The following is a 27,185-nucleotide window of genomic DNA, read 5'->3' as shown; positions in this document are numbered from 1 at the left end:
AACAGCTGGAAGCATAAAGTTTCAGATTTGGGGGGAGTAATTGCAGAGTTATTAGGAGAGATGTTCATTTTCCCTGAGATGTACTTGAGGACATGAAGACCATACAAACAAAACAAAACTATTTACCATGCCTGCCAGAAGTTTGTTGGAGATTGCTGAAAAACTAACACCTGCCAAAAATTCCTTCCTTGCTACACTGCATTTTAAGGTTCTTGAATGGTGATTTCTACAGGTACCTTTCCGACTTTGAAAAACTTCTGTTCGGGTGACAGAGAAGGTCATTTTCTATTGGCAGCCAAATGGACTTTTGTGGTCACTTGTAGCATACATACCCAGCAAAGAGCCATATTTGTAACCCTGGCTTCTGATAGCGCATGTGAAAATTCTGCATTTGCACATATAGCACCTTCCACACCCCTGAAACTGAGCACAACTCAGGAGCTATGTGTTGTGTTCTTGTTTAGGTTGACTGGCTCTCTGCTCTTCCACAAAAGCTTCTTTACAGGGGTGGGAATAAATATACGCAGAATGATTTTATGTTATCTTTAAAAGTCCAGTGGGATGCGGCAAGTTCCATTAAGTCTTTTCCATGACTGTGGGCATTTAGAAGCGATTAACCTAGTGTAACGGTGATTATAATCTTACTTGGGAGCCATTTCTGGAGCCAAACTGCAGTATGGATAGCAGGGAACTGAGATATTGGGTCTGATTTATATGGGTTTTACACTCATGTAATTCCATCATCATCATCAACGGACTTACTCCTGATTGACAACAGTCCGAGATCAGAATCAGGCGTATCTACTAACGACCTTTTCTGCATTTTCATTTGAAGAGAGCATTCTGTCAATCTTGCATGCACATTCCACCCACCTGCAAATAACTTGCATTACATGACTTTATGATCATGTGTGCAGTATAGCTGCAGCCATGCGGATCCCAAGGAATTAGAGAGGTTAGGTGAGTGGGTGAGGTAATATCTTTTATTGTACCAACTTCTGCTGGTGTGAGACCAGGTTTTGAGAAGCTGGGGAAGGGCGGGGGGGGCGGAGGGGGGGAGGGGGTTCCTTTTCCATACCTGAAGAGCTGGTCTCTCTCACCAACAGTAATTGGTCCAATAAAAGATATCACCTCACCCACCTTATCTCTCTAATGGCTATGATCATCATAGCTCAGCTGTAGTATGCTGCAAAGAATTGGCCCTGCTGGAAGTAACCTCTCTATATACTACTTTCTTTGCCTTTTATTTGAAAATGTAATTGCAAGTGTTTAATTATAAGAGAAGCGATCCAATTAAACTCCAAATGCGGAATGAATCCCATTCTGAACGCCTGTAATGAAACTTAAAAGAGTGCAACTGCCAAAACAACATGCAAACAAAGAAACACCCACAAACTTACATTATGTTTAGTTGCCATTTCTCTTCCTTGTTCCCGAGTGATTTTCCGCAAATGCATTAGATCAACTTTGTTGGCCACCAATATCATTGGAAAAGACTCTCTGCAAGTAAGCAATATGAGGAGACTTTCAGTGTAAAGTGTTCAGAGAAAGCTTCCTTTTCAAAGACTACCACCGTCTAGCATTTTCAGCTAGAAAGACGCAGCATGTAGGCATTTACCACCATAGTTATAATCAGGTGCAGATGGATTAGATTTTTATTGGTAAATGTTGGTAAACATCGATTTCACTGTACACACACAAACCGATGAAAAACACTTTCTTTCTTTGTTTATCTGTATATTTTGATTATCAATGAAAAATGCTGCCTCAGAATTTAGTAGAGCCAAAATCCAGAGATTTAGACTTTTGGATTACGCTTGTAACAAATGGACTAGTGAATGAATAGTGAAAACAGGTATGATTTGTTGATTTAAGAATATTTACTTTGTATATTTTGACATGTGATATTGACAATTTCAGTTAAAAGTTTAGAAAGCTTTAACTTTTTGAATCTCAAAGTCTACGGTCATTTAATAATTATCATCCCCCTCCCCTAATTTCCTGCAACTGTGAAAACTGAAAATCAATTAAAAATGGGGGAAAAATGCTTAAAACCCAGAATTTCATGGAATTGTGAAAATTGATAAAAATCTAAAAAAAGCTTAACAATAAACATCACTATTATCTTTTGAAATTATAAAAAATAAAAATCAAATTCTTCCAAGCCTAGTTATAATTACAAGCAGGATCAAGCAATCACACATTATCACAGAAGCAGAACTCAGATATCTATTTATACATTACCTAGGCAAGATATTTGCCTTGGTAGTTGGCACATTAAATTTATACACAAACAGTTGATGTACCTGCAAGTGATCAAAGCTGCTGTTTTCTTATAGTTTAAGAATAGGCTCCACCATGATCCAATATTCCTATCAGTTACACAACTTCAGTACTTAACTAATATTGGTCCATATGCATAGAAGAAAATTAGTGTAGGCATCCAAAGACATTGTGATCAAGAGAAAATGGGCAGATTTTCAACATTTCTGGTTATGGCTTCTGATAAGTTTCATTCAAGCCAGGTCTCAGAACTATGCTCGCAAATGAGAACTGAGGGAAATGATGCAGTGTCCATACGGTAACATTATTTTGGGGGGACAGAGGAACATATTGGGAATATTTTCATGGCGGACAACAAGTTTGTTTCGATACACACTTATTGCGAGGTACCAAAAATATCCTGAAGGCCTATTTGGAATATTCCCTATTCAGGAGCTGGTGGACTAAAAGAACAATACTATTACCTAGTGCCTCCTGCCTCTAAAAATACAAGGGAATGAACTGCTATCCTTAAGTATCAAAAATTGCCTAACTTTACAATAATTGCTCTAAGTAACAGTCTACAGATACTTCACTGTAGAGCGATAGGTTTGTCATGTCCATGCCTTCTATGACAAAAACTGGGCTAAATCCTGACCTAGTGTAAATCAGCATAGGTCCACTGAGGTCAATGGAACTATGCCAGTTTACACCAACTGAGGATCTGGCCATAAGTCTTTTAGGTCCCGCCCCCCCAAAACAATCATGATTTGTCATTAAGGGTCGTATTCTACTGAGCAAGACTCTCCCACGAATTTTTACTCACCAGGCCCTATGTACGTCCAACGGACTGGAGTAATGAATGGAGTTTAACTAGTTTTGAAACTACTAAATAAGATTAAATGGTTTTTACTATTTTATTGTAAAACAATTGATTTTCCCCAACTCTATTTCTTCCGGGGAAAAAAAATACAAAAATAATATTATATATATATATATATATATCATGGGCCAGCATTTTTTCCTTTACTTTCTAAAATGATGATTTCTATATTTTTTGCAATGACAGAGCCATAATATTTGCCATGACAAGTAGCAAGCCTTACTTATTTGTGTAAAACTTTTGACTGGAATTACTTTAAATTCAAATGATTTTTCTGTCTCCATGTCTTTTTTTCCACTGAGACAGAGAAGGACTTGGTCTTTTCTCTGACATACTGCTTCATAACTGTGGCTGGAGATAAACTGAACACAGGTTTTTGAATTTCCATTTACTCTTACAGTTAATTATGATAATATGGTTTTAATTTAAATGTCTAAGCAATAATGTATCTTGATTCTATGTCTATTCTGGGGTAAATGCTTTGCTGTCTTCAATGATCCATTCTTCTCTGGTTGGCAGCACAGTGGTAGAAACAGACTAAATTTGGACAGTATGTAATTTGCCTTATTTACGTCAGAAATAAAACTCTGGTCATTGTTCCCTGTAGTGAGTTGTATGATTGCTAGTTGAACAGGACAAATGAAGCTATTGACTTCACAATGGTTAAATGTACTAAAAAAGGCACGGTCTTTTAAACAACTCTTCCAAAGAAGGAAACCTCTTGGATTTCAAATATCCAGAAATAAATGCTTAAGGGGGACATATGACTGTTAAGATGAAAACACAGCCAGATTCTGGTCTCAGTTACACTGGTATGAATCTGGAGTAACTACTGAACTCAGTTCAGAATTCAGTGCCATGTAGAATGAAAAACTCTTTATCCAGGCTGCTAATAGAGCGTTGGCTAATTAAAATGATTCCAGTTCTTAAATAAGCTAAATTTACTTTTTATCATTTGAACTGTTTGTTTACTTTATGCGCTTCATGCAGCTTGAGCTGGAAAAGGAGAACATTTTTCTTTCTAGTCAATTTCACTTCCCAGTTCTCATACACAAGCTGCTGTGTTTAGGTTAACAACACCGCTGAAGGTGGGATGGGGGGAGAGGAAAGTTTCATATCAAAACCAAAAGGGCGACCCATTTTTATTGAATTTAATTAGATAAAACACATGTCTATTCATAATAGGTTACAGAACACTGTTTTGTTCTCTCTCAGCTTACAAAGACTTCATTGTCGACCTAGCTTAGGCTCAGGATTTAAGAGAATGTGGTAGATATGAAGAAAATCCCACTTCTATATCTAGGAGGCAAATAAAATGATTGCTATTTATGTTCATCTAGATGCAGTAAAAGGGTAGCTTTTCCTTCATTTCCCACTCTTGTGGGCTTTGTGTTGGACACTTCACTGGAAAAGCATTCCTGCAATACTCCTCTCATGATATGAGTCCACCCCTCCTTTTGGGGAGTTCTTCACAGCTGAAAAGCCAGCAACAAGGACGGACTCCTCTGGCAACTTCTCTTGAGGTCTCCCTTGATTAAAAAAAAATTATGAATGGAAAAATTAAGTGCTTTAAAGCTGCAAGCATGCATGATCTAGATTCACACTCCACACAGTGAAAATGGAAAACACTTATGTGGTAGGATGGAGAAGAGTGAATTATTAACAAGATAAAAAGATCCTGTGAGCTTCCTCTTTGATCTTTCTGGAGTATTGGCTGACCACTGGTTTAGAGCTCTAATATTGCCTTCTCTCTTTTATTCACAAATGTTAGACAACTGAACTGTCCACCCCATGTAAATCTTCCATTAACCATTCATTCCCAGACACCTAAATGCAAGCACACAGAGCTGCTGTTCATTGAATAATAATAATAATAATAATAAATAAATAATAACACCACCACCACCTAGCTCTCAGCGCTTTCCATCTATAGATCTCAAACCACTTGGCAAAGGAGGGTAAGTGACTTTACCCCATTTTATGGATCTGGAAACTGAGGCACAGAGTGGGGAAGTGACTTGCCCATGGTCACTCAGCAGGCCCGTGGCAGAGCTAATACTAGAATCCAGATCTCCTGGGTCCCAGTGCCGTGCTCTACTTGCTGGATCATAATGCCTCCAAAGCAGCAGGGATTCGCGTTAAGGGAGCTCTTCCCTCCAGTGCACTCACCGGTCTTTGACTCGGAGAATCAGTTGGTGGAACCTGTCCACGTGTTCAAAGCTGGCTTTGTCTGTGACTGAATAGACTATAAGGAACCCGTCCCCCGTCCGCATGTATTGCTCCCGCATAGCGCTGAATTCCTCTTGTCCTGCGGTGTCTAGAACTAGTACAGGGGAGGAGATTGTTAGTCATTCTGCTGACATTGCCATCACTACATTACATCTTTCTTCACGTTCCTACCTTCACTGAGATGACTGTCGGGATCCGACAGGTGCCAGGCAAGGCTACTGGTTTGTTTCCTTGGTCAAATCAGGTAGCAGGTTTGGTTGGTGATCACAGAACATTAATAGCCACATGAGCTAGTCGAGTGAGAAGTGCTATCAAGCCCTGCCCCCCGCATTGTGCCATTGCTATCCAACCTTCATTGCACCCTCTCTTTCGCTACACCTACCACCCCTGCACAGGATTAGATGGCTTCCACCTTCCTCCAAAGCAACAAGCATTGGTTGCTGCCCAAAGCAGGATACTGAATTAGGTGCATCAGCCCTCTGACTGGGCATGGCTAACATCCTCAATTTCTGCCTCGCCAATCTCGCTGTTCCCTACACAGGAGACTAGCAGGGTAGGTAGATACCAGTTCAGATCACTCAGCTACTCCATTAACTAGCTGACCACGTGGAGCTGGGCCACACATTGGAATAATTTCTTTTTGTTTACATTCCTTGTCCAAGAGATTGGAGATTTATTAAGAATGTCCAGAGTTACAGGTAATAAACATTTCAGATGGGATATTAAAATTGAGCAATGGGCTTGGGCCCTGAAGCACAAACTCTTAGAGATCAGGATGAGGTGGGCGGGTTATCTCATGTTGGTCTACTGCGGGATTCTTACAGCCATCCTCTGACACATCCTGTGCTGGCCACTCTCAGGGGCAGCCCACTGGACCTCATAGGTCATAGGTCTGACGCATTCCTATGAGTTCAGCCAGTCAAATCTGCACGCATAGATTCACTTCTGTAGGCAGCGGGAATGCCCCAGAATGGTGACCTTTGAAATCATGGAGCATCGGATGAAGCAGAGGGGTAGCAGCTAACATGGGATCCTCCAAGCAGAAATGAGAACACTATGCAGAGTGGGACATTGGCTATTCAAATGAGTAGGGAAGGTACTGAGTTAGAAAAGTAAAGCTGAGAACTGTGGCAACTGGACATGTTGCCTATCAGTGTTTGCTGTCCACATATGCACCAGGAAAGGAGGCATCGGGACATAAGCAATCTACTGACTAGGCTGAGGGTGCTGGACACAAGGTTCTCTTGTACAGGTTTGTGACCCTAATGAGCACTCCTTGTTTGCATCAGATGTTGAGGCTGCCTTGGTTTCTAGAGGATAAGCACCCTGGAGCTGCTTCAGTCCTGGTGGTACCTGCAGAGTCAGCATCAGTAGCCAGCCATCCCAACCTGCCAAACATAGCACCGGTAGAAATGTACTCTGCTATCTGCCCCTGTGCATTAGGCCTTCATATTCAGGAAAAGTGACTGGTCATAGCACAAGCTTTTGGAGATCATAGGTATTGTGTTGAGAGAACTTCTAAAACCGCACATCATGGGGCCTACCTGCCCCGAGCTCCAGCATGAAGGCCTTTTGCTACTCCAAAATTATTTGTCTAATAGAGGGGTGGCCAACCTGCGGCTCCGGAGCCACGTGCGGCTCTTCAGAAGTTAACACGCGGCTCCTTGGACAGGCACCGACTCCGGGGCTGGAGCTACAGGCGCCAGCTTTCCAATGTGCCGGGGGGTGCTCACTGCTCAACTCCTGGCTCTGCCACAGGCCCTGCCCCCACTCCACCCCTTCCCGCCCCCTTCCCTGAACTTGCCATGCCCTCGCTCTCCCCTAACCCTCCTCCCCAGAGCCTCCTGCATGCCACGAAACAGCTGATTGGGAGGTGCGGGGGGGAAGGCGCTGCTCAACCGAGCTGCCGGGGGGTGGCAGGCGCTGGGAACCAGGGGGGTGGAGTTGATGGGGCGGGGGAGGGGGCTGCTGACGTATTACTGTGGCTCTTTGGCAATGTACATTGGTAAATTCTGGCTCCTTCTCTGGTTCAGGTTGGCCACACCTGGTCTAATACAGCTGCCCCTGAAACCGAAGGACTCATTCCTGAGCCACATAAGGAATGCAAACCTGGAACTAGTAAAGGGGCAGCAAATGCTAGCAGCAGTGAGCATGGAACAGTTATACAACATCTTGTCCCACTCCTCGAGGACCTGGGAAGCAAAGAGAACTTCGGAAGGGTGCAGGCTTGTCCTTTAGTGCAAATTACAGTGCGACACAACCAGGGCTGCTTTATGTCTCATCAATTTCCATGCCTTGGGCTGAAGTACATGGAGACAAGAAAATGGGTATGGGGAGGAAGAGGATGGGAGAAACTTCATCCCTCCCCACATTCCTTATACCCATGAACAAGGACCAGCTACAATTGGCTGGGAGTGTGGGGGCAGACTCCACACAGAGAATGCCGTGCCACAGTCTCAACCCACACCAGCCAGTATCTCTGGTGGGGCAGGGACAAGCTGTACCCTGGAGCCATCCTCCACTGCACTCCCTCCCCTAGAGTCCTTGGGAGAATTCTGGCTGCGTCAGCTAGAATCCCTTCCCCAGGGCTCTCCCTGCAGCATGGCCCTCCATCCAAAATGGGCTGCCACTTCAATCTGTAACCTCAGAGCCAAGGCTTGCCACATCCTATGGTTGTTTCCTGCAGAATTCCTCAGCCCTTCTGGTGTTTGCTGGGCCCTGTGTCTTGTGCATGACTTACAGAGTACGCCGTTCAGGCAAGGATGCCTTGTGTCTCGCTCTCTATTGCGGCACACCCGTACTGTGGACTAGTCTTGTTAGAGAAATATTTTCCTCGCGCTCCAAGGTCTCAAGCCTCCCATGAGACATGTAAACATTTCTACAACCTCCCCTCCGGAGCTCTCTCCCCTCCCTTCTTAGTTATGGAATCAGCGAGCATTACGGTCTCCAGTTACTACTCCCTTGCGGCAGCATGGAACACCAGACTCTGACATCACGGGCGTGGGCTCCTGCCTCACTTGGACCTTTGCTACCATCGACAGAGTTGCCGGGTCAGCAGCTTCTATTTAAGGGGCTTTTGGTCACGGTGTTCATAGAAAGGCGAGTGAGCATTCCACTTGTAAAACAGCATCTGGCGCAACTGGCTCCAGATTAAAGCATTTCAGGGCCCTGCACACCCATGGCATTGGAGGCCTCCTCCATCTTTACTCAATTTGGCCCAGGCGACGCCCCTGTCATGACAGAGGTGCAGCCAGGCCAAACCTGGACCAGTACTGTGACCCCGTGCACCAGATTGCAACACCACTGACTTAAATTTGGCCCAGCCACATTGGTTAACCCAGGCCAGGACACAATTAAACTCTATAAAACAGAAAGTGGTGAAGGTTCAGTACATCTTAGCTTGGGTGAATAGTTAAGGGTCATGTAACTGACTGGCAAGAGCTGCAGTTTAATTTAGACTCCTAAATGCAGACTCCTTTAGAATCCTGTAAATGTTCAGTGCTACGTAAACTGGGAGAGAGGATATAGCAGGTACCCATATGTTCTAGATAGAAAAACACCTCAGAAGGGGTATAAGTTATGACATTGATGGGTCCAGTAATAGGAACAGCTGAAGTACAAAGATCTTATTAATAGTAGGTAGCAATTATAGAACACTTTTTTGAAGATCAGAAAGTCTTGTACAATCAGGATGCTCTCTCTCACTGGGGTATTAAGTATAGTTTCTTCCCAGGGGGATCTGTCCTTATGGCCATGACAATGCCCCTTACTCTTGCAAGAGGCCTGAGGCAGTGACTCTTTAGGCTTAGCAGTTTTGGACTCTGCTTCAGAGCGTGTGCTCAGAGGTCATCGTACAGAGGGGTCTCCCCAGCCTGGATCGGATACGGCTTTTTCCATGAAGTGTTTCCACAGGCGAAACTCTTGTCCCTCATAGGTTTGGGGAGAGAAGGAGTAACAAATGCTGCACTTGGCAGTAATGGGCACCTCCTCAAGGCAGTGCTGGCATTAGTTGCTGATGGAAAAGGAGCACGGGCAGGACAGACAGTCTTTGAACTCCAGGATTCTGGGCCTAGTCCTTCTCCATGGGGAGAAGCTCCCTAAGGGGGGGGGGGGGAGGGAGACTCAAACAAACTAGACTATAAAAACACTGAAACTACTCAAACATGAAAAATGGTAAAACTACATAGAAATATATTTGCCGATTCTGAAGATTGAAGAAGAAAGTAGTTTCCTCCCATTTACTTGTGGCTAAAGTGAGGCACAGAGTGGTTAAAAACCTCAATCCTTCAAGGCCCAGGTTGCTCACCATCTCCCTGGCAACGCTTGGTATGTTGCAGGATTAGTGCCTTAGTGAATCCGTAATAGAACTTGGAACGGAACCCAGGAACAGTCTTGTTGCCAAGACCTTGCTCTGACCAATAGACATGGCTTTCAACAGATCATTGAAAGCCAACTTTTTGAAGAGCTGTCTACTGGGCTACTATCCATCTTTTAAAAAGGCAGAAGGCATTGCCTGACTGGGCCTCATTTTCCTATATATAAAACAAGGCTAACAGCACTTCCCTACTTCCCATGTGTCGTGGGGATAAAAACATTAGAGATGGTGAGGTGACCACATGCTATGACTACTCAGAGACTAATCCACTACACAGATGATTTTTTTGAACATTTATTTTGTTTTAGATTTAAACATTTCCTTGCAGCACTGTGTTATGCTGGAGAACCTGAAGGTAAAATAGACAAAAAGCAAATACCTACTCTGTTTTAAAAGGACACTATTAGGTTTAAAAAAAAATCCTTACCAATATTACAAAAATCCTTCGATTACTGAAAACAAAATAATGTTTAAAATTCAACTTACTTTCCCACAATTTATGCTTTCCCCAGCACCCTGCAGTCCCCTTAGTTCAGGCAATAAACATATTGACTTGTCAGTTTCATTCACTTCTTGTCTATTTCTCCTTCAGGGTTTTTCCTATGGTAACTATTTCCCCTGTAGCACTGTGTTGTGTTAAGTTTAAATCTAAACCGAAATGACTATTAGAAAAATAAAAGCACTTTTAGTAATAGATTTTGTACAACTTTTTGGTGTAGTTTAAGTGTTGTGGGGTTTTTTGCACGTAAAGTTTTGGGCACAAAATACTTGAATGACCCACTTTTTTTCCAGCTGATTAACAACATACTTTGTTCAGAGGCAAAGGACTCAAACCTACAACTCATATTGACATCAATGGTCCTTAATGATTCAAGAATCCCCATTGAAGTTAATGGGGCTTATCTGGAGGCACTGAGGTCAATAGTACTATTCTTCGGAGTAAGAGTTTGCTTAGGGTGGGGTTTTCAGATGATTCTAAGGGATTTATGATTTCAATGGAAATTGAGTACTTAACTCCCTTAGGTTCTTCTCAAATTCCCAGGCTCAGTGTTGCAGGAGGCCAGTCTACCCAGTCTGGACAGATATAATAAGTAGAGATACATACATTACAGGGTTTCTTCTCCTCTTTTAAATCTGCAGTTAAGATTCTCTCATTTGGCAACACATAGTGCTGCCACGGACATCACAATATTGACCTGGACAGCAGGGGGCAGTGATTTTCCCCCACCCCATCCCATGAGAATTGAAATTTTTTGACTCAAGATATGCATAGAAGAACTTCCTGCTGAGTAACTCAGTCCAGTTCTAACAGGCTCGGTGAATGGGGAAGCAAGGGGGTATATCAAGCAAAGGAAGTTTTCAGGTGAATAGCAAGAAGAGAGATTACTCAATGGCAACACCCAGTAGGCAGGCGAGCAGTCACTCAGTGGCGGTGGTGGAATCCCCACTTGGAGCAATCACACATTGGTTGTGGATTAGACGAGAGCTCTGATCCTGGCCTGCAAAGACTGATGCACGTGCTTACCTTACCTAAGTAATGCCACTGACTTCAATACAGCTACTTTGCATGAGTGAAGTTATGCACAGGCATCAGTCTTTGCAGGATTTGGGTCAAGCAAATGGGTGGTTTCCATCCCTAAGCTTGAATGGCTCCATTTTATGAGTTCAGCAGGTAGATATCCCTCTGACAGAGCCTTCTCAATGGCAGGGGGTGCTGGGTTTAACACTTGGCTGCAGACACTGCAAGATACACACACACGTTCATCCCTAGACCAGTTCAGGGACTTCAGTGGAGTTACACTAGGGATGAATTTAGCGCAGTGAATCTAGACTCAGACCATGGAGTTGAGCTGGTTGAGCTTTTTGGAGCATATACCCAAGTGCATAACTCCCATTAATATTTCTGGGGGGAGGACGTGGTAAACACATGCAGAGTTGACTGAAAGTAACACTTATATTTATTATTATTCAATCTTCCTTCTTTGGTGTAAACTAAAGTTGGATCTGACCCAGACCTGAACCCTCTGGAGAGGGTGTGTGTGTGTGTGTTAGGGACAAGAGTTCAGGTCTGGATCCGATCTCCACATCTTGGGCCCATTTCTAGTGAAAACTAGCTCACTATACCAGTTTTCACTATGGATTCGCCTTTGACCTAGTCAGCTTTCTGTTGCTCCCATCCTGCTCTTATCATGTGATAGTCTTCTGCAGGGGAAAGCCATGCAATGAGGAAACACTTCGGTCTTTATGAGCCCCTGCTAAACACACAGATGTTGTAACATGGAAAAACACAAGTACTTGAATTCTTGCCCTTTCTTTAGGGGAAAGAAAAGGGCCTTGACGAAGAAGACTGAGAAGCCCTCTAAAGAACAGCTTCCATTTCAACAAACAGAGTAAAGATCCGGTTAGTTAAAAAGGGCCTTTTCTCTGACAAATAGGCAAGAATTCAAAGCCTTGAGTTTTCCAGCTTGCAACATTGACATTTTCCTGGCAGAAAGACAAAAATATGAAATAAGCCTCTTAGAAGGTCACAAACCCCCAAGTAATAAAAGAAGCAGCTTAAGCTAAAATTTAGCTCATTCAGTGAAATAACCTAATTAAAAAACCACCACCACCAGGCAAGACTGAAGGAGCCTAAGACACCCCTAACCCCTCACCTTCTGGTCAGACAATTCCCAAGCTACTTTAGTGGAAAAGCAGACAGTCAAATGCTAGTGGTCTTAGGACCAGCAGCAACATCCTGCCTCACAGTGAGAAATGCAAAGCAGGACACAGAGAGATCATGAGCAAGCACACACAAGTATGGGGTCAGGATAACTGTCTGCAATTATTTCAAGGGTTTAAACAGACAGGATGGAGAGGGATTATGTAGGGTCTGGTCCAAGTCTACTGGAGTCTTTCCATTGACTTGATGGGTTTGGATCAGGCTCCTAGAGTAGTATGCACAAAGATAATAACTAGGAGCAAAGGCATGAGAGCTAAAAAGAAAAACAAACTGAATATTAGGAAAAATCTTCCCTCCAGTAAGCGCTGCTAGGGAGATTGGAATAACCTCATAACTGGGAGGTCCCAAAAGACCAGGCACTTAAAACTAGACTGCACAAACCACCAGAGAATGCAGGAATCACCACGCACTGGTCCCCAGGGAACGGGTCACTTTCACTAACTGGTTTAGCAATCAGGAGACCGAGCACAGAATTGGAGTTTACATGGGTCTTTAGAAACAAACACAAACGTGTGTAACAGTAATGCCCAGGAAAAAAAGGTACACAGTAGCTTCTGCACCCAAACTCATAGGCAACAGTTACCAGCTTCCCCTCCCAACCCTAGTTTGAAATTTGATAGAGGATCGGATCCTCAGCTGTTGGAATTCAGTGTAGATCCAAAGTCAATGCAGTTACACCACATTACGCCAGCTGAGAATCTAGCCCAGGGAGCCTACAGAGGATATAGGCAAGTCAATCACGACAAGTTAGGTCCAGCAATGTGCCAACCAAACCTTCATTTTGTCAGCGAAACAAGGCTGTTTTGGACTGCCCCATTGCCCTGGGTGTGACTTGAGCCCCTAGGAATTTTAGCCTTGTGAAAGCATTCCCTTGTGGCTCCATGTACAGAATAATAATTCCAGATTGGCATTTAACAGTCACATAAAGATAAACCCTCTGCTGGTTACTAATTCAGCCTGTGTACAGAAAGAGGGGTAAGAAAATTGGTGATTGAAACTCACTTAAAGATACAGCTAACGAAATTAGATCAACTCTGGGAGCTATTTAATTCTAACCTGCAACATGTGTCTGTACAGTGTGTGTGTGTGTGTGTGTGTGTGTGTCTCTAACCCAGTATGATATGGCCACTTTGACCTCACAGGACAGCAGGAAATAATGAAAATAGCTGAGTGCAGAGACAACGGAGCCTGCTCTCATAAAACATCCCTAAGGAGACAGCATCCTATAATTCACAGTTAGCACTTGCCTTTAGGCGCATGTCCCTTATTTAATAAAGCACTCTATAGTATTCACCAGCAATGTGCCCCAAATGCTGCAGGGACAGTCCTGCAAGCTGGATTGGTTAGGACCATTAATAATTATCTTTGCACTTTTGTAGTAGTATCTTGCATACAATCCTCTTAAGGTGCTTCCCTTACCAATAAGGTCTCACAATACTGCCGTGAGGTATGCAAATACTATTGTCCCCTTTTTATAATTCGGAAAACAGACACCGAGAGTAAGTGACCTGAACAAGCTCAGAGAGCAACCCCCCTGTAAATGGGCTAGAACTCTTGTTTGACTCCAAGGCCTGAAAAATGAAATAAAAGCAAAATTGCATTTAAACCTAGTTCAAGTGAGAAAGAGAGAGAGAAGAGTAAAGAAATTACATAGCCCAATTAAAATTTTTCCATCATGTTGCCAGCTTCTGTTACACAAGAAGGGCAAGTGTAGGTCTTGTTTAGGAGAGGAAAAACCTGAGCTGGGAAGCACAAAGCATTTTACAGCACAATGTTGGGACATTATAACAGCTCATGGACAGTAGAGAGGCTTGGAGGGGAACTCCCAAGAAGGTGGACTGTGTTTTTGGAACAAAGTTGTCAAATGCCTACCCATTCCAGCTTGTGTGTTATATTTACTTCTGCATCACTAGATGCTTATAAAGCCCCCTCATCGTATGTCTTCACTTGGCAATCACATCCTCCAGTCCTCATCTTTTTTTTTTTTTTTTTTTTTTTTTTAAAAACAAGCACTGGATGAAAAAAAAAAAAAAAATCACCCAGGGAAGGATTTAACTGCAAATGAAGCATAATTAAAAGGAAGACAGAGGAGTCTGAAGGGTAGCGTGATGCATCTTTACACTTCTGTCATGCTTCTCCCTGCCTATATTGCTTTATCCACTCATGCTACAGTATGTTTTTCAATTTCAGCTGCTTTTATGCAACGTCTCAGCTTGTCAGCAAAGATAGTTGTTATCCGAGCTCCTTTTCATGTTTCTCTGCTTCTACAACAAGCTTTTTGTTTCATCTGAGATTCTTCCCTTCGCCTTCTTCAGCTTTTCAATTTCAGCTAAGAAGGCGGTGGCGAAGGGAAGACTCTCGAATGAAATGAAAAGCTTGTTGGAGGAGAAGCGGAGAGACATGAAAAAGAGCTTGGATAACAACCTCGAGTACTCCACTCTGTGCAAGCTTATATGGCTAAAACTGAAGGACGACTTTGAGAACTTTTGGAAAGAAAAGCTCCTCAAAACAGCTGAATCACTCAAGAGCCTCAGAACATGCAAGTGGGAATTGACACAATATAGATTGAGCGTAACAGCATTGAAGAACGAGGATGGAGAGACAGTAATCGACAGAGCAGTGATGGAGGAGGTCTGCAAGGACTTCTATATAGAACTGTTCAAATCAAGAATCAATGTCCCTTTCCCAGCACTTCAAGAGAGTCAGAAGAACGCATCCCCCCCAATAATAGTCAGCGAAGTCCGAAGCGCACTACATCAGATGAAGAAGGGAAAAGCTCCAGGCAAAGATGGAATAACGTCAGAAATGATTTCTGCAGGAGGTGAAAAAAAACTTTAGAAGGCCCTCGCTTTAAGATTTAGTCGATATCTTGAAGAAGGAAAAATACCATCAAGCTGGAAGGAGTCAAATACCATCTTGCTGAACAACAAGGGCAATCTAGAAAATCTTAAGAACTACCGCCCTATATGCCTGCTCTCTCACATCTACAAGCTCTTTACAAAAGGTGATAACGAACTGACTCTTGCTGAATCTGGATGAACAACAGCTGAGAGAGCAGGCAGGTTTTCGAAGAAATTTCAGCACGATCGACCATATATTTACCCTTAGCCAGCTCCTAGAAAGAGCGAGGGAATACAAACTCCCGCTGTGCACTGCACTGAAAAGGTCTTTGATAGTGTCGAGTTTAACGCAATATTAAAGGTGCTCGCAGAGCAGGGCATTAACATGCAGTACATCAGTTTGTTGAAGGAAGCAAACACTGGATGTACAACAGACATTACTCTCCTCGAAACTCTCCTCTGCATCCCAATCGAGAAAGGCGTAAAGCAAGGAAATAAGATTTCACTGAAACTATTTACTGCCTGCCTCAAAATTGTTATGAGAAAGATCAATTGGAGGAGTGGTGTCAACATAAACGGAGAATGATTATCCCATCTCAGATTCATGGACCACATCGTACTAATTGCTGAAAGCACCAACCAACTGCAGAGCATGCTATGAAGACTCAACAAGAAAAGCAGTCAGGTCGGCCTGAAAATGAACTGCTGCAAAACAAAATACATGCAATCAGATGTCTTATGAAAAGCCTGAATAACGGTAACAGGAGAAGAAACTGAAGAAGAGGAACAGTACATATATTTGGGCCAAGAATTTAATATGCACCAAGACCTGAACGGAGAACTCTCACGAAGGATTTGGGCAGGATGGTGTGCGTTTAATTCCATCAAGGACGTCCTCAAAGGAAAAATCAACAAGACCACACATACAAATATCTTCAATTCAACAGTGCTGCCAGCCATGCTGTATGGCAGTGAAACATGGGCACTGATGAAGAGAGAAGAATCATGGCTGTTGGTAGCTGAAAGGGCAATGGAACGAGCTATGTTGGGAATTTCCCTTCTGGATCACATCCCAAATGAAATGATCAGAGAACTCAGCGGTGTGAAAGATATGGTCATGGAAAGCAGACATAACAAGATGTGATGGACGGGCCACACAGCACGGCTCATGGACAATAGGTGGACTGCAATCATTGCTGAGTGATACCTGTGAGAACAGAAAAGACCACCCGGTCGGCCTCCAAGAAGATGGGAAGATGACATTGTTAAATGTTTTGGACGAACGTGGAGAAGAAAGGCAAGAGTGCGAGAAGAATGGTGGACGTGTTGTGGTCAGTGCAGTCTTAATGACAGCTGAAGACCGATCGATCCAGGTGCTACAGTATGTACCTAGCATACGAGCAGCTGTCTAAGGATTTGTGTTGTTCTGTGATACTAGAACCTGATCAAAAGCCCAGATAATTCAATGAAAAAGACACCTTTTAACCTTAAGAGCCTGCTGCAAAGCCCTTTAAGGAACAGTGTCAAAGGAAGCAGGTAAGAGACACCCTTTGTTCTCTCAAGGGGGAAGGCGAGGGTCACATGCAGTTTCAAACAAGAATGTCCTTTTCTTCCCAACTAGCTGGCCTCAGGGGTGAATGGTGAGTTTTCTAATGCTGGATGAATAGAGGGAAAGATAGAGAGGCTGCTGCAGTTTTACCTTTGAGGCAGTAGGTCAGCAGTGGCACGAGGATTCTAAAGCCAAGTGGGATTCCCAGAATGCAGTTCCAGGGTACGGCCGAAATAAATTCCAGATGTGAAGAGATGTGTGGAGAAGAGCTAGTCAAAAAATGCTTATTCAAAAAGTCTTCTTTCGGGGGGCGGGAGGGGGTGTGAAAAATGGCTTTTTGATTCAACAGAATGTTCTGTGAGGAAAAACTTCCATTTGTTGACAACAGAAAAAAAGTTGATTCTTTGGAACTTTTCGGTGCTTTTGATGAAAACCCAAATAAGTTACATGAAAGTGTAAAAAAAAAAAAAGATTTGCTTGCAGCAGAAAAAAATTCCAAGAAAACAAATACATGTTCTGACCAGCCCTAGTGTGGAGCAGCTGTTATTGTGATGTAAGACTGCAGGGCATGGCTGAAGAGAGCAAAGGTCACTTGTCACTTTAAAAGGCAGGGTTCTGGACAAAGGAGGCAAATCAGACAGTGGCAGGCTACAGTTAACAGCAGGATCTGGTTTTTATCTGATGTAATACTGGAGTAAAAATAATTAATTAGTTAAATAAAAGCTCACATTGTTTGCAGGTTCAGGGCATAAATATGTATTGTGGTGTTTTTTGCAATAGAGCACTCACACGTGCTCAAAGTTAAGCATGAGTGATTGACTACTAATATGCTTAAAGTTAAGCACATACATGTTTTCAGGATTGAGGCCTTAAAGCAAAATTTATAGCCTTCCTTTAAACACTTTAGGCACTGCTTTTCTTCACTAAAAGGTAACCGTAACTCCTTCATGTGCAACTGAATTCTCAGTAAAATAATTTTGATCCCAAAAAATTGGGGATTTTTGAAGATTTAAAAAAGCTCCTTTTAAAGATACTGGTGGCTTCCCCTCCCCTCCCTCTTATATTTTTGCCTGGCTGTAATTAAAAAATGACAGTTGCCACAAATGCCAAACTTCACATACCCAAAGTCCCAGAACATCTTGAGCACTACCATAAAAAAAGTTAGCATCACAGGCTGAAGTTAAGGTTTTGGGTTGTCTGTGCACTTATGAGGAATTGGACGTGTGCTTTGGGACTGGTTCATGATACTGGAACTTGGGAGTCTGCGGGGGTGTTTATACATGGGATTTGTGGTTGGTCTGGATGATTATGTCTTAATGGTTTATAGATTTAGATCCCAAGGCCAGAAGGGACCACTGTGATGATCTAATCTGGCCTTCTGTATAACACAGGACATAGAATGACCCCAAAATAATTCCTAAAGCAGATCTTTTAGAAAAACATCCAATCTTGTTTTAAAAATTGCCAGTGATGGAGAATCCACCACGACTCTTGGTGAAGTGTTCCAGTGGTTAATTACACCTTATTTCCAGTCTGAATTTGTCTAGCTTCAACTTTCAGCCATTGCATCATTTTATATCTTTCTCTGCTAGATTGAAGAGATTATTAAATATTTGTTCCTCATGTTGGTACTTTTCAGTCACCTTTTAACCTTCTCTTTGTTAAACTAGATTGAGCTCCTTGAGTCTATCGCTGTAAGGCAGGTTTTCTAATCCTTTAATCATTCTTGTGGTTCTTCTTTGAACCCTCTCCAATTTATCAACAATCTTCTTGAACTGTGGACAGCAAAAGTATTCCAGCTGAGGCTGCACCAGTGCTAAATATGGAGGTGGAAGAATCTCTCTATTTCTACTCAAATTTTTCCCTGTTTATGCATCCCAGGATTGCATTACCCCTTTTGGCCACACTGTTGCACTTAGACCTCATGTTCAGCGGATTATTCCACCATGACTCCCAAGTCTTTTTCACAGTCCCAGGATAAGTATGGCCTGCATTTTTTGTTCCTAGAGGTGTACTCTTACATTTAGCTGTATTAAAACATGTATTGATTGCTCAGACCCAGCTAACCAAGAGATCCAGATTGCTCTGTATCAGTGATCGGTCCACTTCATTACTTACCATCCCCCAATTTTTGTCTTATCTGCAAATGTTATCAGTGATGATTTTATGTTCTCTTCCAAGTCACTGATAAGTATGTTAAATAGTACAGGGCCAAGAATTAGTCCCTGTGGAATCCCACTAGTAACAGACCTGCTCAACGATGTTTCCCCATTTACAGTAACATTTTGAGATCTATTAGCCAACTTTTAATCCATTTAATGTGTGCTACACGTTGGTTTTATATTGCTCTAGGTTTTTTTTTAAATCAAAATATCATGCAATACCAAGTAAAACACCTTACAGAAGTCTAAGTATATTACATCAACACTATTATCTTTATCAACCCAACTTGTAATCTCATTAAAAAAAATATGTCAAGTTAGTTTGACAGGATCTATTTTCCAGAACCCATGTTGACTGGCATTAATTATATTATCTTCCTTTAATTCTTCATTAATCGAGTTCCATATCAGCCACTCCATTATCTTGCCCGGGACCAATGTTGGACTGACAGGCCTATAATTATCTGGGTCATCCCATTTACCCTTTTTAAAAATTGGCACAGTACTAGCTTTCTTTCAGTCTTCTGGAATTTCCGTAGTGTGCCAAGACTTATTGAAAATCAACATTAACAGTTCAATGACCTCTTCAGCCAGCTCTTTTCAGACTCTTGGATGCACGTTATCTGGACCTGCTGATTTAAAAATGTCTGTCTTTAATAGCCGCTATTTAATATCATCCTGAGATATTAGTGAACTGGAAAGAATGTTATTCTCACCAGATGAAATGACTACATCGTCTTTCCCCCTTCCCCCCAAATACATATAGCAATATTTATTGAAGGATTCACACTTTTCTGCATTACTATTGATAACTCCACGATTTCCATCTATTAATTGACCAATACTATTTTCAGGCTGATTTAGTTGCTTTTTAGTGATTGCATTGAAATGCTGGAGGGGTGGCAAGAGTGAATTTCCTTCACATGTGCTTCACTATAGTTTGTGTGACACAATTTATATCGTCCAAGTACAAGTATACACGCATACATATGCATTAATATTGGATATTGTATGTTGAAAATAAAACCATCTTAAGAGTTTGATTTCTGACAGTGAACACTTTCCCTTAGAGCTTCTAGTCAACCTATTTTCCCTTTTAAAAAACAAGTATGTTGCAATTTTAGCAAATTCAGTTTATTTTTCTTGCATGAACAAAAACAGAAGCACAAGTGATCTATCCTCAGTTACAAGCACCACCACACAGGCATCTGACTGGTTAGTTAAAAGGTGGACTTAAATGTAACCCATCACAGAAACAATTCCCTCATATGATAGGATGCAGTTGGTACCCGAGTTCTTTAATTATTGGAGGATAAAGTCTTCTGCAGTGGATATTTATTTTAAAATTTCAGTCCTCACTCAGGTATCCACTTACTATTATTACACCATACACGTCTTAGGCAGGACATCACTTTAGGGAATCAATTTAACCCCAAATGATATTTCATAGCAATGACGGCTTAACAAAGGGCACTATCATTCTGCTTAATGTGGATGGCTTCAGATGACTCGGATGCATCTCAGTCTACGTTCATATTTCAGGTCCCCTCACTTGCCAGGGCAAGTTTCACACTCAGATACACCTGAGGCAAGAGGCTTTTCCAAGCATTGCTTATAGCAGGTGATCAGGAATTACTGGGGGCCATGGAAAGGGAAAGATTGCCCTATTTATGTGCCACATCAGTTGTTGTACAAATCATTTTGCAAATAGTAAATTCTCTTCATTGTGATGCCCTGGTGGGCAATTAAACATAGTGCATCCCCCCATATAAACTTCCCTGGTAATGCATAGGTTTTTATGAACCTGCATGAAATGATACAGCAGAGTACTGTAGCTTTACAAGAAGCCAGTTGCCTAGTGTGTACAGATAGCTCACAAGGTGGTTTGCAGTATAATTACAAATCGCCTAAATTGGAGTAGAAGATGCTTGTAAACCCAACAAGATATGGAAAATGTCCGTACACAGATGTGCTTGAGTACTGTCAGAATGGACAGATCCGAGTGGAAGTAGGTTACTCACCATCAAGAATTGCCCATTGGCCATCTATTTCTGTGTGTTTCAGGTAGGAATCTTCAATGGTTGGGTCATAGTCTGGCACAAAAATCTTCTGGAAGAACTGAATGGTGAGAGCGCTCTTCCCCACGCCACCATCCCCAACCACCACCAGTTTATATGTGGGCAGGTTTTCACTTGGAACAGCACTCGTAGCCATGTTTCCAGTGGGTCAGACCTGGAGGAGAAAGAGAGACTGACTCATACCGTACATTAGCAACAACAAGATCGCTACCTGGATACCGGTTTCCATGAGTCACCATGGCTGGGATTCCTTCCATTAACTTCACTCTGAGCTGGTTGAGGGAGAAAGGGGACCATGACCTTGCATCTTCCCTGTTCCCTTTCCAACATCTTGGAGAAGAGCAGGAGTGAGCAGTTTCTGTACTCCATAGGCACCAATATTGCAAGCAGCCACTCCGAGGGACTGTGGGAAGCAGGAGGGGGGATGCTTGTTCATCCCCATTGGTTTCCAAGAAGCCACTCACAATCTGGGCTCTTATTAGGATTTCAGTGCGGGCTGGACAGCGCTGAAGGACAAAGTCCTTTCAGCGACAGGACCGGCAGAGCACAGTGGCACTGCAAACTCTTCCCCCATATACCAGCAAGTCTTGATCTAGATGGACCACTGCTATGGAAGGGAAGGTGGTCATGTTTCCATGATTTATCTGGGCTTTTCCACTTTCTACAGAGTCTGCTACTTTGTGCCAAAATGTATCACAAAGCTCCCACCCACAGCTCCCTCTCCGCTAGGAACTAGCCTGAGACAATGAAATCATCTGCACATAAGGTCAAAACAGCTAAGTTACAAATGATTCTTCAGTTCCTATCAACTCTTGTTACACTTGAACCAGTGACCATAATCCATTAGGAATCCCGAGCCAGCACATCCTTGAGTGTGTCATATTACATACATCATACATCTAAGAGGCAGTTAGTTTCGGCCTTGCCTGCTAAACGCCAGGCAAACACCCATAATAGGGTGTGATGGATGATGCAGCAGGTTAGAGTTCAAATCCTGGTTCAGCAGGCATATGAAAAGGCACTTAGCAGGCTTGTCCTCTCTCACTATAAAGTTTAGAATAGCTTGCACAGAAGAATCCAGGGCAGCAATGCTAGGATTCAAGTTCCCTGTCAGGAAGGCTATCACCTTCAATTCTAAAGGATTTCCTGGTCCTTCTTGCAGGCTAGGGGGCTCTGAAGGAATGGGCCTCAGCAGTCTGTCAGCAAGAGAGCCAATCTGGTGCAATGCGTTAGGGCTTGCGGCTCTTCGGTAGCAGCCCGCTATGAGTCTCTCTGTATTTGGTGGTGGTTGTTAGATTTCTTCCAGATTCTAAGAAATAAACAGTGTTATGTTGCAACCTTCCAGGAAGGGTATTTATGTTTTGCTTTTAACACTCTGTGTGTATGCACATAGGAGCATTGCTACCACAACACAAGGCAGCAGCCTGCCATGAGGAAAGAACCAGCAGCTTTCTAGAGACTACATAGCCGGCTTCTAGCTAGTCCTAGTTCTAGCAAGGTTGTCTGGCAGTAGACGAGAGCACATATGACTGGGTGGAACAGCTGCTGCATTCCCCTGGGGCTGTGGGGGGCAAACACCCATTAGGGGTACAGGCTTCGTCAGAGCTCTCCACTGGGAAGGAGAGATTTTTGCATTGGTCACCACTCAGGCAAGTGCTTTATAGCATATTCCAGCTTTTAGTTACTCAGGGCCAAATCCCAGAAACCTTGCTCTGTTTTCATTCAGTACTTACGTATGCAAAAAAAACTCCCACTGCCTTCTGTTGAAGATTTAGCTGAGCAAGTTAACACGGAGCTAGGACCACAGGGATTGACCCTCACTCCATATTTGATCTGAGCAGGAGGAAATGTTTCGCATGGTGGACAATGAATAAGAGGCAGCCCCAGAATCCTTTGCTGACTACACAAAAGGAAAGTGTGTGCAAATGACTGGCATGTCCGAACGCAGAGCATGCTCAGCAGTCCAATACAGGATATGGCACAGAAAGCATCTCGTTCCATTGGTTCCTATGAAATGCCAATGGTGGCTTCCGCTGGGGACAAGTTCAGAGCAGCCTCTGTCGGACAGCCTTTGAACCATTAATAAGAGGCACAGCAAGGAATGAAACTCTGGAGTCCCTGCTCTCCATCCTCTGCTAGAAGCACTAGATCCGACTCTTTCCCAGTCACTCACTCACCCTCTTCCTCTCCCAGCTAGAGATAAATTTTGTCTAATTTTTCAGTGGCAGGTTTCCCTGCTCCTGGTGCTCCAGGGGTTCTAGAACAGCGTTTTTCAAACTTCGGGTCGCGACCCAGTACTGGGTTGTGGCATGTCAGGCACTGGATCGCTCTGGTCAACACCACTGACCAGGACATTTAAAAGTCCCATCGGCAGTGCTGCCCAGCTAAGGCAGGCTAGTGCCTAACTGTTTCGACACCACACGGCACCCCAGAAGCGGCCAGCAGTGGGTCTGATTTCTCGGTGGGGGGCCATGGGGCTCTGCGCACTGTCTCGTCCTGAGCACTGGCTCCACATGGGGACATGGGGGTAGAGTAGGGCAAGCGTGGTCTACAGTGCCAGGACAGGTGGGAAGCCAGCCTTGCACACCGGCTGCACCACTGACCGGGAGCCGCTGGAGGTAAGTCCGCACACCAATCCCCTGCCCTGAGCTCCCTGCAACCCACAACCCCTTCCTGCACCCCAAGTCCCTCATCCCTGGCCCTACCCCAGAGCCCTCATCCCCTCCACCTCAGCCCAGAGGCCCCCCGAAACCCAGAGCCCCTCCTGCACCCCAAACCCCTGCCCCATCCCAGAGCCTCCTCCCACAGCCTGAACCCCTCATTTCCAGCCCCACCCCGCAGCCCTCACCCCCACACCCCAACCCTCTGCCCCAGCCCTGAGCCCCTCCCACACCCCAAACCCCTCACCCCCAGCTCTGTTGAGTCATGGGCATCAACAATTTTCTTCAACTGGGTCCCCAGAAAAAAAAGTTTGAAAACCACTGTTCCAGAACGTAGGATACTGACCTCAGAGTTGTAATCAAAATGTAGCAGCAATTACATGCCTAGAAAGCATAACAATGCAACCAAAAAGATCCACTGTGCTGTGACATGTGTGGGGTGGTTTTTTTTTTATTTTTTTTTTTTGGACATGAGGGAACATAAACCAATGCTTTCCAGAATCCAGTTCTCATTACTCTTCTCTGATCATCACACAACGACTGAACCGATGAGAAGTAGAATACAAGTTTGGATATTTCATTCCCAATTACGGTCACTGCTAAGTGCTGAGATGAGATTTTCCAAATGGGGATTTTTTTCATACAATATACACCATAGAGAACGACTTGAGCCTGTAGTACTTCTGTAAATGAGGGAATAAATTCAGGTTACACAAATTCAGATCCAGGTTTTGTAAGGAGCTGAATTCCTTGAACTTCCATCAGAATCACACACTAGGAATCTCTCATACTCCTAGAATTGGATTCACTGTTTTCTTTCAAGAGAAAGCCATCAAGTATAAGAGGAGGAGAAATATTACAGTGTTGTTGCCATAGGAATGGGACACTGAGACTACACGGATTGCAAGATAAAACGAGAAGTGGTTCTGTCTCACCAGAGCTGAGACGAGAAAACCTGGGGACACCTGCCAGTATTAATGAACAGTCATAGGTAATTAGATATTTAGAGAAACATCCCTACTTTCAGAATGTCATTGCAGAAACTCCTCCATAATAACTGGACAGTCCATTATAACAAGCAGCAACATCTGAATTGGGGGGGAAAAGGGAGTAATGTAGGTATTTATATGGTATCCATCACAAAGTTTGTGTGACATGCTCAGATAACTTACTGAATTTATCTTCACAACATTCCTGCAAGGTAAGGCAGTGTTATCCCCAATTTACAGATGCGAATCTGAGCTATAAAAAGATTAAGTGACTTGCCTAAGGAGCGCGCGTGTGCACACACAGAGTCTTTGTCAGAGTCAGCAAAATGAACCCTTATCTCCTGGATCTCGGTCCAGTGCCTTAACCACAAGCTCATCACATACGAGTGATGTGATTGGCTGAAGGTTTTGAGGCAACTGCTTGCTTTTGCATATTGCAGGTCAAATCCTCCTTTCCTTTGTACCCAGTGCAATCCCATAAAAGCCATCTAAACCCTTTCCTTGTACACCCCAACGGGCGAAGACCTTGGGTGAAAACCAGGCCCCACTCAAGTAAATGGCAAAACTCCCATTGACTTCAACGGCGCCAGGATTTCACCTCTTTTCCAGGTGCTTCACAATACATGGAGATATTAGTCCTCTTAAATGTTTCTGGACAAGCTGTTTGAAAGCCAAGCTGTCATTCATCTGGTAGCAGGCAGGCCACAAGTGAGAATGAACACATGCAACTTGCTGACCTCACCATAAACCACAAGTTATTTCTCAGTAGACATAAGAGTTATATTTTCAGTGGCTTTTCAGTACTAAGCCCTTCAATATTTTCCTCAGAAATCCCAATCTTAACCCCCATGAAATATTTTTGAAAGTACAATGTTAATAAATAGTCCAGTGTGTAAATTTCAACTATAGCCCTTGTGCACATTAGAAGAACTAGTGAGAAACTGGCAATATTGAATAGTGTAATCCCCCAACTGGAGTTGGCCAACTCCTGGAATTGTGGACTGAGCCTCAGAGGGGTCCTACCCAAGGGACTACAGCAATAATGGCTACCAGAGCCCTCAGACACCATTTCCCAGCATGCACTGAGTCAGCGGCGGGCACAGAATAGACTAGAAACTCCTGCTGAGGCCAACAGGGAGGCTTCTGCATGGGGTGAGATGAACAAGAGTTTGCTTGGCCAGTGATGAGCCAGGGCTGCCCAGCTGCTCAGTGACAGGGGATGGCCTGACTTGGAGGCAGAGGCTAGTTTTGAGCTTTGAGTTTGGGAGCTCAGACAGAAGCAGAACAGCTCAGGGAGTTTCTGATTAACTCTGTTGCAGGTCAAAGAGAGTCTTTGCACTACAATAGGATCCAGTGGACGGGTCAGGCAATTCCAACCCTGCACAGACGGGCGTCCGGAATAGCAAAGCTCCAACCATCACTAGCTACTGAGAGCCAGCTGAAACCTCCACAGGACCGCAGACTAGGGAGCCCGGAGAGCACCCTGCTCCATCCAGGGATGAAGATACTGAGTGGAGACTTAAGCTGGCCAATGTTCACAGCGCTGCAGCCCTCATCCCCAGTATGTCATTTGCCAGGGAAGAAGCTGGGGGTTGGGAAGAGTTGAGAGTGTTAGGAGGTAGAAAATTGTTGAGGTCTATAAATTTATAAAAAAAAAGTTACCCTTAACCCTTTCCCTCCCCAGATCCTATTTTCCTACACCCAATAAAGTCCTCCCCCCTCCTTGTCATATTGGGGTGTGTCATTTCTTTTGCAGGAGTTTGTGCTGTGTACTTTATTGTTTTGCATGTTCTGGATTTTATCCTCCTTGCTAGTTAGCAGCATTATTCACTTTCCCACGAGAAAACACTCCGTGTGCATAGGCACAGGGAGGAGTCACCAGGCATCACAAAAAACAACCCAGGATCAGGGGAGAAGCCACTACAAACAGCAAGCAAGACAGAGAAGGCTTGAGCCACATCTCGGGGGAGGGGCAACACCAGCTTGTAAATTACACTACCTCCATCCCCCTTACAGAGAAGTGGCAGAAAATTGAATTGAAAATTCAGACATTAAATTAGTTTGTTCAGAGCGAACAACCAACAACAGAAATCTTTTAAATCATATCAGCCCACTGTGGATGAAAATGGACCTAAAAGGCAGCAGAATTACTTAAATATTTCTATTGATTTTCCTACAGTGTACACAGACATGCAATAGAAAAGCCCAGCTTCCAAATAAGCACGCCTTCCGTTAAAAGTCTGAGCTCAAGCCTTACATGTCACTTGCACAGAATGTTCCTCATGGCACGGGGTGGACAAACTACAGCCCAGGGGCTGCATCTGGCCCTTCAGACGTTTTAATCCAGACCTCAAGTTCCTGCTGGTGAGCAGGGTCCAGGGCTTGCCCTGCTCCGGTGCTCTAGCCAGGGAGCAGGATCCGGGGCTTGTCCTGCTC

The 27,185-nt window shown here is 43.6% G+C and overlaps 1 protein-coding gene across 3 annotated transcripts in view; it reads right to left on the bottom strand.

The window, feature by feature from the left end:
* Positions 1 to 27,185, bottom strand: part of MRAS (muscle RAS oncogene homolog) — a 60,017-nt gene that overhangs the window by 9,291 nt on the left and 23,541 nt on the right. For all 3 annotated transcript variants that reach the window (XM_073305034.1, XM_073305035.1, XM_073305033.1), the window contains 3 exons: positions 21,044 to 21,254; positions 5,315 to 5,468; positions 1,401 to 1,500 (listed from right to left, as the gene is read on the bottom strand). In XM_073305034.1, the coding sequence (XP_073161135.1) occupies positions 1,401 to 1,500; positions 5,315 to 5,468; positions 21,044 to 21,236 (447 nt within the window). In that variant the 5' untranslated portion in view covers positions 21,237 to 21,254. The remainder of the gene's footprint in view (positions 1 to 1,400; positions 1,501 to 5,314; positions 5,469 to 21,043; positions 21,255 to 27,185) is intronic.

Source organism: Lepidochelys kempii, chromosome 11, assembly GCF_965140265.1.
Source record: "Lepidochelys kempii isolate rLepKem1 chromosome 11, rLepKem1.hap2, whole genome shotgun sequence".
Classification (NCBI taxonomy): domain Eukaryota; kingdom Metazoa; phylum Chordata; order Testudines; family Cheloniidae; genus Lepidochelys; species Lepidochelys kempii.
The sequence above is the reverse complement of the archived record's forward strand: the minus strand, read 5'-3'. Positions and strand labels throughout refer to the sequence as shown.